This window comes from Gekko japonicus, unplaced genomic scaffold (genome assembly GCF_001447785.1).
Source record: "Gekko japonicus isolate JY-2015 unplaced genomic scaffold, Gekko_japonicus_V1.1 scaffold1623, whole genome shotgun sequence".
NCBI lineage: Eukaryota > Metazoa > Chordata > Lepidosauria > Squamata > Gekkonidae > Gekko > Gekko japonicus.
In genome coordinates this window covers 114482-129539 of record NW_015163139.1, presented here as the reverse complement: position 1 = coordinate 129539, position 15058 = coordinate 114482, and the positions used below count along the sequence as shown (strand labels likewise).

The 15058-nt window shown below is 42.9% G+C and overlaps 1 protein-coding gene across 1 annotated transcript in view; it reads left to right on the top strand.

Annotated features, from left to right (window-relative positions):
* The window catches only part of GDA (guanine deaminase), a 68492-nt gene that overhangs the window by 12695 nt on the left and 40739 nt on the right, over positions 1-15058 (top strand). The window contains exons 2-3 of the mRNA XM_015406979.1: positions 4056-4146; positions 14364-14535. Coding sequence (XP_015262465.1) covers positions 4056-4146; positions 14364-14535 — 263 coding nt within the window. The remainder of the gene's footprint in view (positions 1-4055; positions 4147-14363; positions 14536-15058) is intronic.

The window sequence follows — 15058 nt, the reverse complement described above, 5'->3', positions numbered from 1 at the left end:
AGAGTCCATCCTTCAAAGCAGCCATTTTCTCCAGGGGAGCTGATCTCTGTCAGCTGGAGATCAGTTGTAAAGGCGGGAGATCCCCAGGCCCCACCTGGAGGGTGGCAACCCTAGAGTTAGTTGACAGGTTCAGCCGCGAGGCATCAAGTGAACTAGTGACAAGAAACCAAACAATGTTTAACATGCATGATTGAACTGACCTTTGCTTCATTATCTTTCTTCCCAAAGTAGCATTTTCATTATTACGGTACAGCAATTCTGCAACAGTAGAGATGAACCACTGCAACAAACCTCAGTAGGAATACTGTATAGGCAGCTCCTCTTCCATGACAACAAGCCTGCTTCCAGGACTTGCCATCTGGTGTTACTTGCCTTTCTTTCACTTATTCTAGTTAGCTACTTTGTGTTCAGCAAGTGACATTAGTCATTCTGCTTCCAGTTTGACTTCAGTGTCTCTGTGGCGCTTCTTTTATTGCTCATCAGAAAATCTGAGTTATAAAGCATATGCATCTGTTAAGTAATTAGGTAGTGTGGATGCATATGCCAAAACATGCCACTTTGAATAATAATTTTTTTAAAAAAACAGAGCTGTTGCCTTGTATGAACTCTTAGTGAATAATTCAGAGTTTCTATTTAGTATGATCAGCAGCAAATATTTATATTTGAGTCCAACCCAATGCCTGAGGAAAGGATGGATTAATTAAAAACAAGATCTGGTGAATTATAAAAGATGCATCTCCTAACAGTCATGCAATGTTAAAGAGAAAAATCAAATGATTTTTGGGGAAAGTAAATACTAAGATTGCCAGGTTGCCCCTGGCCACCAGCAGGTGATGGGGGTAGGGTTGTCACATCTTGGCTGTGAAATGCCTGGAGATTTGGGGATGGAGCCTAGGGAGTATAAGGACCTCAGTGGGGCACACTGCCATAGAGTCCACCCTCCAAAGCATCCATTTTCTCCAGGGGAATTTATCTCTGTAGCCTGGAGATGAGCTGTAATTCTGGGATCAGTCCATTCTGATTGCCAGCCGCTCTCCAGGGTCTCGGTCAGAAGGTCTTTTTCAGTACCTGTTTCCTGTGATTCTCTAATGGAGATGCAAGGAACTGTACCTAGGGCCTTCTGCATGCAAAGCATATGCTGAACTACTGAGGCACAGCCCCTCTAACAAAAGCTAGCATATGTTAGAATGAAATGTTTGGTATTTTCATCATATTTAGAATATATAGCATTTTCTATTACAATAACACACCACAGTCAAAATGATTAAAAAAATAAACAAACATGGAAAATCCACAGCATGTCTCTGCAACAGCGGATGTAAGTTGCCACCATTGGAATATGGATCATAATGTGCAAGCCTGGGCAGCTCACATGAAGTCAGTGGGCTATGGTGGAATGGAGGGGAGGCCGTGGCCTGCGCTGGTCGGGGCTTCTCCACCTTCTGTTTGGGAGTGGCACTGGCTCTCCACCCGATGGGCTTGTGAATCATTTGGGTGGTAATGATTTAGGTCTTACAAAAGGAAAGGCTCTAATATTGCAGGCCCGGGATGATTTGAGAATTATTCAGCGCCAGTGGCCAGATATAATGCTTGTTTGGTCTGCCATGATTCCACGCATGGCGTGATGTGGCACCTTGAATCCCAGAGGGATCGAAAGAGCCCGGTGCAAGAAGAAGAAGAAGAGATTGGATTTATACCCTGCCCTTCACTTGGAGTCTCAGAGCGGCTTACAAACTCCTTTCCCTTCCCCTCCCCACAACAGACACCCTGTGAGGTGGGTGGGGCTGAGAGAACTCTGACACAAACTGCTCTTTTTCAAGGTCAGCTGTGCCAGAGCTTGTGACTGACCCAAGGTCACATCAGCAGGTGCAAGTGGAGGAGTGGGGAATCAAACCTGGGTCTCCCGGATTAGAGTCCGCACACTTAACCACTACACCAAACTGGCTTTCAGCAAATGGGGAGATCAGGAACATTTTGGAAGTTGGTTTGGGTCACTATCTGCTTCGCCCTCAACTTCAGGTGGATTGCCCAGATTTATACAGGGGTGATGACATTCATCTTTTGGAAAAGGGGAATGATATTTTTCTGCAGGATTTACAGCAGGGGCTTCGGGCAGTTTTAAGCTTGACCCTTACGATGGCTGAGTTATGTTTTAATGGGAAGTTTTTGCAGCTTGGTAAGCACCAATCATCAACCCTGTAGGGGTACAGGGGTCGTTCAGGATCATCTTTGTGGCTGCATGGCCAGGGATGAGGATGGCAGACTGCCTTTGGGATTGCCTGAAAGGATCTCCCACATAGGCCTTGTGGCTGTGTGGGATGGGTCTGTGACTGACCCAAGGTCACATCAGCAGGTGCAAGTGGAGGAGTGGGGAATCAAACCTGGGTCTCCCGGATTAGAGTCCGCACACTTAACCACTACACCAAACTGGCTTTCAGCAAATGGGGAGATCAGGAACATTTTGGAAGTTGGTTTGGGTCACTATCTGCTTCGCCCTCAACTTCAGGTGGATTGCCCAGATTTATACAGGGGTGATGACATTCATCTTTTGGAAAAGGGGAATGATATTTTTCTGCAGGATTTACAGCAGGGGCTTCAGGCAGTTTTAAGCTTGACCCTTGCGATGGCTGAGTCATGTTTTAATGGGAGGTTTCTGTAGGGGTACAGGGGTCGTTCAGGATCATCTTTGTGGCTGCATGGCCAGGGATGAGGATGGCAGACTGCCTTTGGGATTGCCTGAAAGGATCTCCCACATAGGCCTTGTGGCTGTGTGGGATGGGTCTTCATGGCATATCCCATTGCTGGGCCAGCCGGGTGCAAGCCACTTACAGTTGGCTCCACCCAGGGGCAGGATGCCTTGCCCATTATGTGGTAAGGATGGGGCTTTGGGACCCGAGGCCTTGACCATGCTGCTGTTTACTGTTTGTCTTTGCTGTTATGATGTATGTTAAATAAAGTGGCCCTTAGTTTCCCAGTCTATGGTTGTCTGACTCTTTCTTCCATCTGTGGGGGCAAAGGCAAGGGGCTAAAGAAGGTGCAAAATCACCCTCCATCTGCAAGTGTGGTTCTATTGACAGATGATGGAGGAGGAATTTTTTTCTGCAGGATTTACAGCAGGGGCTTCAGGCAGTTTTAAGCTTGACCCTTGCGATGGCTGAGTCATGTTTTAATGGGAGGTTTTTTTTGCAGCTTGGTAAGCACCAATCATCAACCCTGTAGGGGTACAGGGGTCGTTCAGGATCATCTTTGTGGCCGCGTGGCCAGGGATGAGGATGGCAGACTGCCTTTGGGATTGCCTGAAAGGATCTCCCACGCAGGCCCTGTGGCTGTGTGGGATGGGTCTTCATGGGCCGGCCGGGTGCAAGCCACTTACAGTTGGCTCCACCCAGGGGCAGGGTGCCTTGCCCATTATGTGGTAAGGATGGGGCTTTGGGACCCGAGGCCTTGACCATGCTGCTGTTTACTGTTTGTCTTTGCTGTTATGATGTATGTTAAATAAAGTGGCCCTTAGTTTCCCAGTCTACGGTTGTCTGACTCTTTCTTCCATCTGTGGGGGCAAAGGCAAGGGGCTAAAGAAGGTGCAAAATCACCCTCCATCTGCAAGTGTGGTTCCATTGACAGATGATGGAGGAGGAATTATTTTACCTCTTTTCCCACATAACCCCCCCTGCTTTTTGTGTGGGTTCTGCAACTCCTGATACATCTGGGAGGGAGGGAAGTGTAATAAAATCCACATCTGTAAGTTCCTTCTGCTGATAGTTGGTTAGATTCAAGACAATATAATTCTTAGCATTTTTATCACACTTGGGGTGTATGAAACACATTACATTTATTACTTCACTCAGTTCTACATCACTCTGGAAGGTAGGTAACATTTAATACCCCCATAATGAAGGTTGGGATATAGAGGCTGTAGATGGCTTAGCACAGCCATCAAGTGAGTTTACTAATCTACTCTAATTGAGCTAATTAAATGTTTTAAGATAATATGAAGCACACATGCAGGTTTGTATGAAATTTACACAGTCCAGTACCTTATTCTTTCTCCCCTCTTTAGATTGTTTTTTTGGAACCAGTTGAAGAACAGGAAAAATTGGCAAAGAAGTGGGGGTTCAAAGCATCTGAAATACGGGAGCTCAGTAACAAGTAGGCATTTATTTTAATTTCCTTTTGTCATCATGTATTTTTACCTGTACGATTTTAATAATAATTTTAACATTTATTAAAATCTTGAATGCTCAAAGTGCTTTATTCATTCTCCATGACCTATTACAAAAATCCTGTTATATTGATACTATTAATTCCTCATATTCACATTCCACTCTTCCTTCAAGGACAGTACATGTTTGGAATTATCCTATTTTTTCATTGTAGCAACCCTGTGATGTAGGTTAGGTTAAAAAAAAAAGTCCGCCAGAGAGCTTCATGGCCCAAGTGGTCAAACCCAATTTTTTCATATCTCAGAACAATTCTAGACACTGCACCACACTGGATCGGTATTACCAGAGAAAGGTAAAGGTAAAGGTTCTCTTGCTCGAAAGTCAGTCGAGTCTGACTCTAGGGTTGCGGTGCTCATCTCCGTTTCAAAGCCGAAGAGCCAGCGCTGTCCGAAGACGTTTCCGTGGTCATGTGGCCGGCATGACTAAACACCAAGGCACACGGAATGCTGTTACCTTCCCACCGAAGTGGTACCTATTTATCTACTTGCAATTTCTTGCTTTCAAACTGCTAGGTTCCATCTGGAACTAGAGATGGGAGCTCACTCCATCATGCAGCAACTCGGGTCTCGAACTGCTGAACTACCGACCTTCCACAGCCTGCAGTTCAGCGTCTTAACCACTTGAGCCACTGCAGCTCCTAGAGTAAGGTTAGAAGGCACCAAATACAGCAGATTTCCCAAAGCAGGTCTGTTCTGGTCAGTGCTTGGGTATGAGACTCTTGGAAACTCTTTGTATGTTGCCCTGAGTTCCATGATGGAAGAACAGTAGAATATAAAGCTAATGAGCTATACATCATCTCTGTATTATGGGTAGAGATTAAGACCACATAGTGAATTTATGGCTAAAATGGGATTTGAACTGGGGGCTCCAGTTTGTGTTTTTACAAAAATTATTTACCAAAACATTGTGGAGATATACAAAATAACATTAAATTCACTTTTACTAAAAATATATAAACAAATAAGAATATCTAAATATATTTGTTTACATCTTTTAGTTGCATATACTTCATATACACTGCAAAATTTCTTTTTCCCCCTGGTATGTACCTATTCCTATTCCAATATATGATATGTAGTTGCCATTTTTAATAACATTCTCCTGAGCAGATTGTTTTCCTTCCCCTTATCTGTCCTTTTTCTGTGATTTTTTTTCATATTCAAAGTAAACCATATGTTAAGCAATCAGATATCTTTAATAGGTAATTTGTCCTGTTTCCAGTGTTGTGCTATTAATATCCTTGCAGCTGTAACTAACCTCTTAACAAGACTTTTAAAATGTATTTCCTTCCTGAAGTATTCCAATAGAACAGTGCCAGGATGACATATGATTATCTCCACTATATTTCTGAAAATTTAGTGCCAGAACATCTGGATGTTAGGACACTGCTACCAGATATGAAGGAAAGCACCAGTTGACATTCTTCAGCATTTCAGTATGCCAATTATCTTGGATCTTGCTATGACAGATATAATGCAGCATCACTTCATGGACCTGATTATAGGGAGAAAAGTCTCCCTTCCAAGCTATCTTGCTATGACAGATATAATGCAGCATCCCTTCCAAGCCATGTGAAGCTCTGCCATTCAAAGGGGCTTTCCCTTCTATCTTTGTATTGAGACCTTTAAAACTTTGTGTATGCGGGTACATTTTGGACTGTAACTTAGAGAACGAAGAGGAGACATTTCTAAGTAATAAGGTCAATTTTATTGAATACAAGACAGGTAGAAAGGTACAAAAAGAGAGATAAATTTAAAATGCACTCAGTCACTGTACTTAAGCATGTGTCCCATGCACAACTGGGCATGGAAGCAAAGTATTCTCAGACAGAGTAAGGATGATGGAGGGAGGAATAAAACAAGGTGGAAGATGGTAAGAGAGGGACCATGGCTAGGTGAGATGACCTGGAGAAGAATGGATTTGATGGGATGTGTGGCAGGCTCCAGAAAAGGGGAGGGGCTGGGGCATTGGAGGACAGGGTTAGAAATGGAGAACTGGGAGCAGGAGGGTGACGTGGGGAGCAGGTTTGGCAGAGACCACTGGGGGAAACAAAAGGGAACTACAGAGGGATGGAGTGAGTGAGCTGGGGAAAGGAGGACAGAAATCAGGGAGGGGAGCTGGAGCTCAGGTGCTGCCTAATCTTGAAATGCAAATAGTATTTAGGAGTCATGGTGGTGGAGGGCAGCTTAGAGATGGAGCATAAAGCCTAAGCTGAACCCAAACTGCCAATCTAAACCTGTTCTCCCCTAATTCTGTACCCTCTCTGAAGTGGTGGGAAAAGGGTTGCCACAATCAGGGCTTGCGCTGAGGGATATGCTAATTTCAGCATGAGCTGTTCTTATTTATTTACGCGCACACACATGTAAGAGACCTGAGAGAAGGGAAGGATCTACAGCAAAGAGTTGGGCCTCACCCCATTAGTTTAATTTTCTGAAATGCAGCTAGGCTTTTCATGCTTAAGGAGACTGTTGATTTGCCAGGTGAATTCCCCCCCCCCATAGGTTAAGTGTAGATTAATGACACAATTCTTACTGCCTTTAGTGATGGTGAGGATATTAATCTACCTATTGTATGCAATGCTAAGACTCCATTGTCATAGATGTGGCCTGAGTCCGGAAGCGGGGGAAGTAGTTGCCGTCTGTTCTTGCAAAGTAGCTTGAGTAGGGAGCAGGTAGCTCTTGAAGAGCTCCATGACATGGCAACCTGGCTTGAGATCTTCATCTAATGATCAACAAACAGAAGTTGACATTTGATTAATTGTTTTGGTTTTAGAAGCTGCTTCAGGGTGGCATAATTGATAGCGCAGAAATTATGCAGTAAAGAAGGTGCTTACGTTTCCCAGCATGCCCTTTCACTACTCAGAGTTGCTCACAGTCCCCCCCCCATCATGCAGTGTCTGTTTAATGCCTTCTGAAGTAGCTTTTAAAATAATAAAAAGGTATATTTGCTGTGGTGAGTGGGGGGGGGTTGATTGATGAACAAAAACTACTGAGGCAGACTCAGCATGGGTTCTGTAAGGGAAGACCTTGTCTCACTAACCTGTTAGTGTTCTTTGAGGGAGTGAACAAACATGTAGACAAGGGGGACCCAATAGATGTTGTTTACCTTGACTTCCAGAAAGCTTTTGATAAAGTTCCTCATCAAAGGCTCCTAAGTAATCTCAATAGTCACGGGATAAGAGAACAAGTCCTTTTGTGAATCAAAAACTGGCTAATTAATAGGAAACAGAGAGTGAGTAAAAATTGGAAATTTTCACAGTGGAGGGTGGTAAGCAGTGGGGTACCACAGGGATCAGTACTGGGTCTGATGTTTTTGAACTTGTTCATTAATGATTTGGAGTCGGGAGTGAGCAGTGAAGTGGCTACATTTGCAGATGACACGAAGTTGTTCAGGGTGGTGAGGACTATGGAGGATTGTGAGGCACTCCAAAGGGATCTGTTGAGAATGGGTGAGTGGGCATCAATGTGGCAAATGGGGTTCAATGTGGCCAAGTGCAAAGTGATACACATTGGAGCCAAAAATCCTAACTATAAATACACATTGATAGGGATCTGAACTGGCAGAGACTGACCAAGAGAAAGATCTGGAATTGTAGATAGCTCTCTGGAAATGTTGAGACAGTGTGCGGCCACAATTTAAAAAGCCAATGCTATGCTGGGGATTATTAAGAAGGGAACTGAAAACAAATCAGCCAGTATCATAATGCCCCTGTATAAATCGATGGTGCGTCCTCATTTGGAGTACTGTGTACCGTTCTGGTCACCACACCTTAAAAAGAATATTATAGCATTGGAAAAAGTGCAGAAAAGGGCAACTAGAATGATAAAAGGGTTGGAACACTTTCCCTATGAAGAAAGGTTAAAACACTTGGGGCTCTTTAGCTTGAAGAAACAATGGCTGAGGGGTGACATGATAGAGGTTTACAAGATGATGCATGGGATCGAGAAGGTAGAGAAAGAAGTAATTTTCTCCCTTTCTCACAATACAAGAACTCATGGGCACTCAATGAAATTGCTGAGCAGTCGGGTTAGAACAGATAAAAGGAAGTACTTCTTCACCCAAAGAGTGATTAACACATGGAATTCACTGCCACAGGAAGTGGCGGTGGCTACAAGCATGGACGGCTTCAAGAGGGAATTAGATAAACATATGGAGCAGAGGTCCATCAGTGGCTATTAGCCACAAGGTATAGATAGGGACTCTGGGGCAAGTGGTGCTCTGTATTCTTGGTGCTGGGGGTGGCAACAGTGGGAGGGCTTCTAATGTCCTGGCTCCACTGGTGGACCTCCTGATGGCACCTGGTATTTTTGGCCATTGTGTGAGAGAGTGTTGGACTGGATGGGCCATTGGCCTGATTCAACATTGGCTTCTCTTATGTTCTTATGTTCTAAAGGGGACAGGCAAAGAGATGGGGGACTTTAACCTGTTTGTTCAGAAGTCTACTTTCTGGCAGATAGGTGGCTATGGCTGAAAGCAGCATCCCTCCGTCTCTTGCATCTTTCTCATCTGGTAAAGTTTATTAAGTAAGATTGTTGTGTTGAGAGTTTCCAGATGCCCTATCCATACAAATAGGAGCTAATCCAATGAAGCAAGGCTCGGGAAACTTGTAACAAGGTTATGTCATGTGAAACAATTTGTATTAAAATGTTACTGGGGGGGGGGGGAAGGAGGAGGAAGAAATTTGGGATTCCAGGTTTCAGTAGCAGCAGTTTTTTAACAAACAGTTCTGGACTTTGCGACACAGCCATGGAGAGGCTGGACTAGGATTGAGGATATGCATTTATTTATTTACATATTTATATCCTACCTTTCTTCATGGCTCAAGACATGGCTCAAGACAAGATCATTACATACAGAATAAAATAAAACCCTAAATACTACCACCCTCCATAGCCAGCAGTAAAAAGCCAGATCAGAGATTTCCTTGGCAGGAAACACAAACTTTAGACTGCTAGTGCAAGGATGGTATGATGGATGCCACTCCTTGTATACCTATCTGGATGTTAGAATCATTTACTTGTGAGGGATGTCACTCATGCTGTGTATAGATGATTATCTCTATTTTGCAGTGTCTCTTTATCATTACTCTAGCACTAGCCATAATCCACCATCAGTTGTTTGTTAACTATAATAGACACAATAGAGGCGAAGCTTCACTGTTGCAACAGAAGTGTGTGTGGGATGTTCATTCTATTTTCCCTTGTGGCTCTATAACACTGAAATAAGTCAAGCAACTTCTGCCACATGTGCACATATACAACTATTTGTTTATTTTGATTTATTTAAAACATTTCTGTTCCATCCTATTTTCTCAGATGCAAGGCAGCTAACAACACTAAGTGTCAAGGACACAAAATATGACAGGTAAAAAATACCCAGATTAAAAAAGACTGTTCAAAAACGTACAAATTACAGATTAAAAGCACACCGTATTAAGAGATGCACATAATTAAAACCACAGAATTAAAACATGCTGACAAGAAGGATGAACTAGTGGGAGAAAATTTGAGGGAGAGTGACTTTGATAATTTTGGGGGCCCATGGAGACAGCAAGTCATTATCTGTTTTCATATGGTGTTTAAATTAGGCCCTGGTGGTGTGTAGGGGTGCCAGTTCTGGGTTAGGAAATACCTGGAGAGTTGGGGGGTAGAACCTAGGGAGGGCAGGTTTTGGGAAGGGGAGAGACCTCAGCAGAATATAATGCCATAAAGTCCACCCTCAAAAGCATCCATACTCTCCAGGGAACTGATCTTGGTCATCTGGAGATCACTGTAATAATGGGAGATCTCCAGGTGCTACCTGGGGGTTGGCAACCCTAGTGGTGGGAGAATTGGGGGAGGGGTCTTTGTCTGGGTAGCCCCATGTCTTTCAGCAGCCTTGAAAAGGGAATGTGACATGTCTTAATTACAGATGCCATCATGATCAAATTGCGTGTGGATGATCACTAGGAAGGGTGTACCAAATTTCATAGATATCAGATGAAAGGAGAGGGAGATAAAGCAATTTAAAATTTGAAGGATTTTGGCTACAAGCATTTTCCAGGACCCCTGGCTTTCTGTGTGAAGAATGTGTGTGTGTGATACGAAAGATTATTCAAGCATGCAAGTTACCCACCTGCAGTCTGACATGAGGCAGTCTAGGCACAATGGGAACCTTGGTGAGTATTAGCCCTAGGATGCTTTTGATCCTGTGTGTGTTGCAAGTGCATCTTGTGTATTACAGTCCTACAGTACCCAAGATACATTGCATAATATTTGAACATAATGAGATGCCAGGCTGGTGCAACTGACTCAGTCATGGATTCTGCCAAGTGGTGCTGCTATTGTTGCTGCCAGGTCCTGATAAGCCTCCTTCCCATTACAAAGCATTCACTAGGAGCTACCTCATAGCATCATTGACCCATGCAAATACCTAGAGGCTTAGTTTCATCTGATATTTCTGGTTTCTGATGTGTTGACTTGCAAGTTCAAAACACTAACTCATTGAAAATCCAAAATGCATATAAATAATTATATAATGCAATAGGTGGTATATACTGTAAGCGTCATAGGGCAGCTGGTTAGAATTTTCCAGATTAATATGAACACACACGAAGCTGCTTTGTACTGAGTCAAACCATCAAGCTCATTATTGTCTACTCAGCTCTCCTTTCATTTCACCTATTACCCGATCCTTTTATCTTAAAATGCCAGGGATTGAATTTAGGACTTTCTTCATGCGAAGCAGATGCTCTACCACTGAGGCAGAGCTCCTCCCAAACATGACACTTCACACATGTAATTTGTATGTTCTGGTAGTAGTGGGAAGTCTGAATCTCCAGAAATTTTTAGAGAACAAATCCTTGATCATGGGGCAGAGTATCATGGGGGATGGTGACCTCCCTTTTTTCCAGCATGGTGTGTCTGTGTTGTCCTTTTCTCTCCCCCCCCCAGGCTGGTCCCCACTCCAGGCACAACTGAAACAGTTCCCCTACATTTGCGTTGGAGAGGCTCCCCCCACCTCCTTTGCTGAGCTTATGTTTGGGAAAGGATTTTGTGTTTCTTCCCAAATCCCTGAATGTTCTTGTTGAGGCTCAGTCTTTTTCCCCTGTACTAATATTCTTGGTATTCCCTCTTATATTTCCTTTTCTCTGCCTGCCCGCACAATTATTTTTCTCCTTTCTCTCTGTCCCTCTGCTTGCAAACATTTCTGTTTTTCACTGTCTTTCAAAAGTGGGAGATTACAGTTGTAGGTTGCAATACTGAGCACATTTACTTGGAACTAAGTCCAGCTTTAATCAATGGACCTTTCTTCTAAGTGAATGCATTTGCAATAGGAGTGTTTGTCTGTACTGAAGATGGAATGTTCTTTTACCATGGCAGAAATGTTCTCATTGGTTTATATTTATAAAGCTTTGCCAGAACAGGTTGCCTGCAAACTCCTGCTGAGTTAATAAATGTAGATTGTATTGTAGAGCAGAAAATTGCCAGAGCAGCATGTTATCTCTTTGTTTTACCTTGTTATGCAATAGAAAGGAAGGCAGATTTCAGTGCATGTGAGACACATGTGTGCATATCATGCTGCCTGACATCCAGTGGATTAACACATTCATACAGTATTCAGTCAACTGTCATTAAAATTAAATAATAAATGTGGATACACATTCTTGTTTCCAATCTGTTCATGGTTGTTTTCTCTGTTAAGATTGTCAAGATCTACTATTACCAGTACTTATGGGGGAAAACTCTTATTGATAAGGCTTGGTAAAGAGGGTTGGTAACACTCTGTTCTTAGCTGGGAAATTGGGACAAGTTGGGCTCTGTAAGTACAGCAAAGCCTTTTAAGAACATAAGAAGAGCCCTGCTGGCCCAGACCAGTGGTCTATCTAGATGAGCATCTTGTCTCACACAGTGGCCAACCAGTTCCTCTGGAGGGCCAACAACAGGGCATAGAGGGCAAGACTTTCCCCTGATGTTGCCTCCTGGTACTGGAATTCAGAGGTTAGTGCCTCTGAATGTATCGGTTACCTTCAGTCACCATGGCTAGTAGCCACTGATAAACCTATTGTCCATGAATCTTACCTAATGCCCTTTTAAAGCTGTCTATTCCTGTGGCCATCACTACATCTTCAGGCAGCGAATTCCACATTTTAATCACTTTCTGTGTAAAGTATTTCATTTTGTCCATCCCGAATCTACTGCCTGTCAGCTTCATTGGATGCCCTCAAGTTCTAGTATGTTGGGAGTGGGGAAAAGTTTCTCTTTGTCAACTCTCTCCATCCCGTGCACAATTATATAAACCTCTATGCCCCCCCCCCCAGTCATCTTTTTTCTTAACTGAAATGTCCCACACTTTTCAGCCTTTCCTCATAGGGAGGGTGCTCCAACCCCTCAATCATCTTGGTTGTCTTCTGTACTTTTTCTAGCTCTGCAATGTCCTTTTTGAGATAACGGTGACCAGAACTGTACACAGTATTCCAAATGTCTCTCACTCTGCAGAAATCATGAAGGACACAAAGTCAGTTTTGTAGAGCTAACGTCTACATTTTGTTGTAACCTTTTTTCAAACAACATGAATTTGCACATTCAGAGCCACTGCTGTTGCCTCTCTGCTGATTATTTAACCAAAAGTATGCTTGGTAATGCAAGCACAGTGGGATATAGGGCACTGGGCCAATTCCTGAGTGATAATTGACCTGAATTTAAACAACTTTAGGCACAGCTGACCCTAAACTGAAAAACTGTTCTGGATAACAGTCATGCTATTATGTAAAGAGGCTGAACAGTTGTATCTTAGAATATTTGGGGATGTAATATTTCTTTATTGCAATTATATTTTATTAATGTGTGTCACTCAGTGTAATTACCTTTAAACAAGCTAATTATTATTGAGTGCATATTTGCCTACATTTAATTTCCCAACTTCCCCTTGTCCTTCAGTGTAGTCATCTCAGTTTTATATCTCTCATATGAGTTCCTTGTAATTAAAACCTTGGTTTTTTAAGCCTTTTATGTATCCAGCACTGTTTCTACATAAACAAATAGATAACCACATAAGCAGGAAACCCTGAAAAAAAGGGGGGAGAGTGAGACAGAACCAAGAAAGAAGGGGAGAAGAAACAACTAGGGTTGCCAACCTCCAGGTGGGGCCTCAAATTCTCCTAGAATTACAAGTGATCTCCAGACTACAAAGATCCATTCCCTTGGAGGACATGACACCTCTGGAGGGTGGACTCTATGGAATAGCATCCCTACTGAGTTCCCTCCCCTTCCCAAAGTCCATCTTCCCCAGGTTCTATCCCCAAATCTCCAGGAATTTCCCAACCTGGCGTTAGCAACACTAAGAAACAAACATACTGATGGTGTGTGTTATGTATTACCTTATGTAGATAGCCTGAATGAAGAATGAGCCCAAGCTTCAGTCACAAGCTCCATAGACTCTCAGCATCCTAAAATCAACAACCTGATTGGCTGCTGTTGTAGAATGGACCAATCAAGAAAGACTATGACTTTCGGTGGGAACAAACCCTATTGGTCTTAAGCCCTCACTCATGATTGGACCTTAGTATTCTAGAGGTGTGGTTTAGCTAGTTCCAGATTGTATATAAATTGGGATTGTGCTGTGTGTTGGTTGTTGTGTTCTGAGCTGAATAAAGAAATCACTTTTGAGAAAAGCTGCCTCAAGCCCAGTATATAATAGCGTGCAATTAAACTTTCTTTTTTTCTACCACATATATTTGCACAAACAGTCTTGGTATTTCTTTACATCTGTCTTCTGTGCCGCCTTGGATAAATGACTGCCACATGGGCTGCTACCGTAGAGAGCCTTGTGCCATCACTCAGTCACTTCATCAAGCCTCAATGCTGTTAAGACTGTAGTACGGGGCTTCTAGATTACTTCTAGACTGGCTTGAGCCTTAAGTGCCTGTCATTGCCTAAATGAGCTCAGCAGCTACTTCTGGTGAAAAAGGAATTATTCCATCATTACTTTATTAAAACTTGATCTTTAGATGCGGACTATTCCAGAGCTTTTTTATTATTACTATACTATCATAGCGATTGTTGCATAAATATGTTGTTAAGACACAGAGATCAAGGGCATAAGATTCTTATACAAGTAATGTTTTACAAACTGAGACAGTTTCCCTATTGTTTTCTTTCTTAGTGAATTCTTCATGCCTGGTTTGGTTGACACACACATCCATGCTCCGCAGTACTCTTTTTCAGGGACACGAGTAGATCTGCCTCTTTTGCAGTGGTTGAAGGCATACACTTACCCAACAGAAACCAAATACAAAGACAGTGATTTTGCGGAAGAGGTGTACACTAGAGCTGTGGTAAGTAAATTGTCTGCCTACCTTAATATTGGTAGGCATTATTCTGAGCACTCCCCTACATTACAGGTTTGCTGTATCACTACAGCTCATACTATGTTCGTAAGTTTAAGAACAGACATAACACCAAAATATCTTTTGGTGTTATGTGAACTATGGGTTGTCATGCTCCCTCTCACCTCCCCTTGCATGCTTCAGATCCATCTTTCCCTTTCTGGTTTTCAACAGACCGCAGCTTGTCATACAGTCATACAAGGTTTCCTGCAAACCTGAACTGGAAATCATAATTGAACAAGCAACCAAGATACTTAATATACTCTAAAGTCACTGCTAATGTTATGGACCTCTGTACTAATATCAGTTTTCAGAGTAATAAGAAACAGGAGGCTAAGGCAGAAATCCTATACACACTGACCCAGAAGCTCATTGAACTGAGTGGATAGTAGTTTTGAGAAAACACGCATGTCATCACGCTGTTGGTGGTGGAAAGTGCCATCAAGATGCAGCCGATTTATGGCGACCCCCA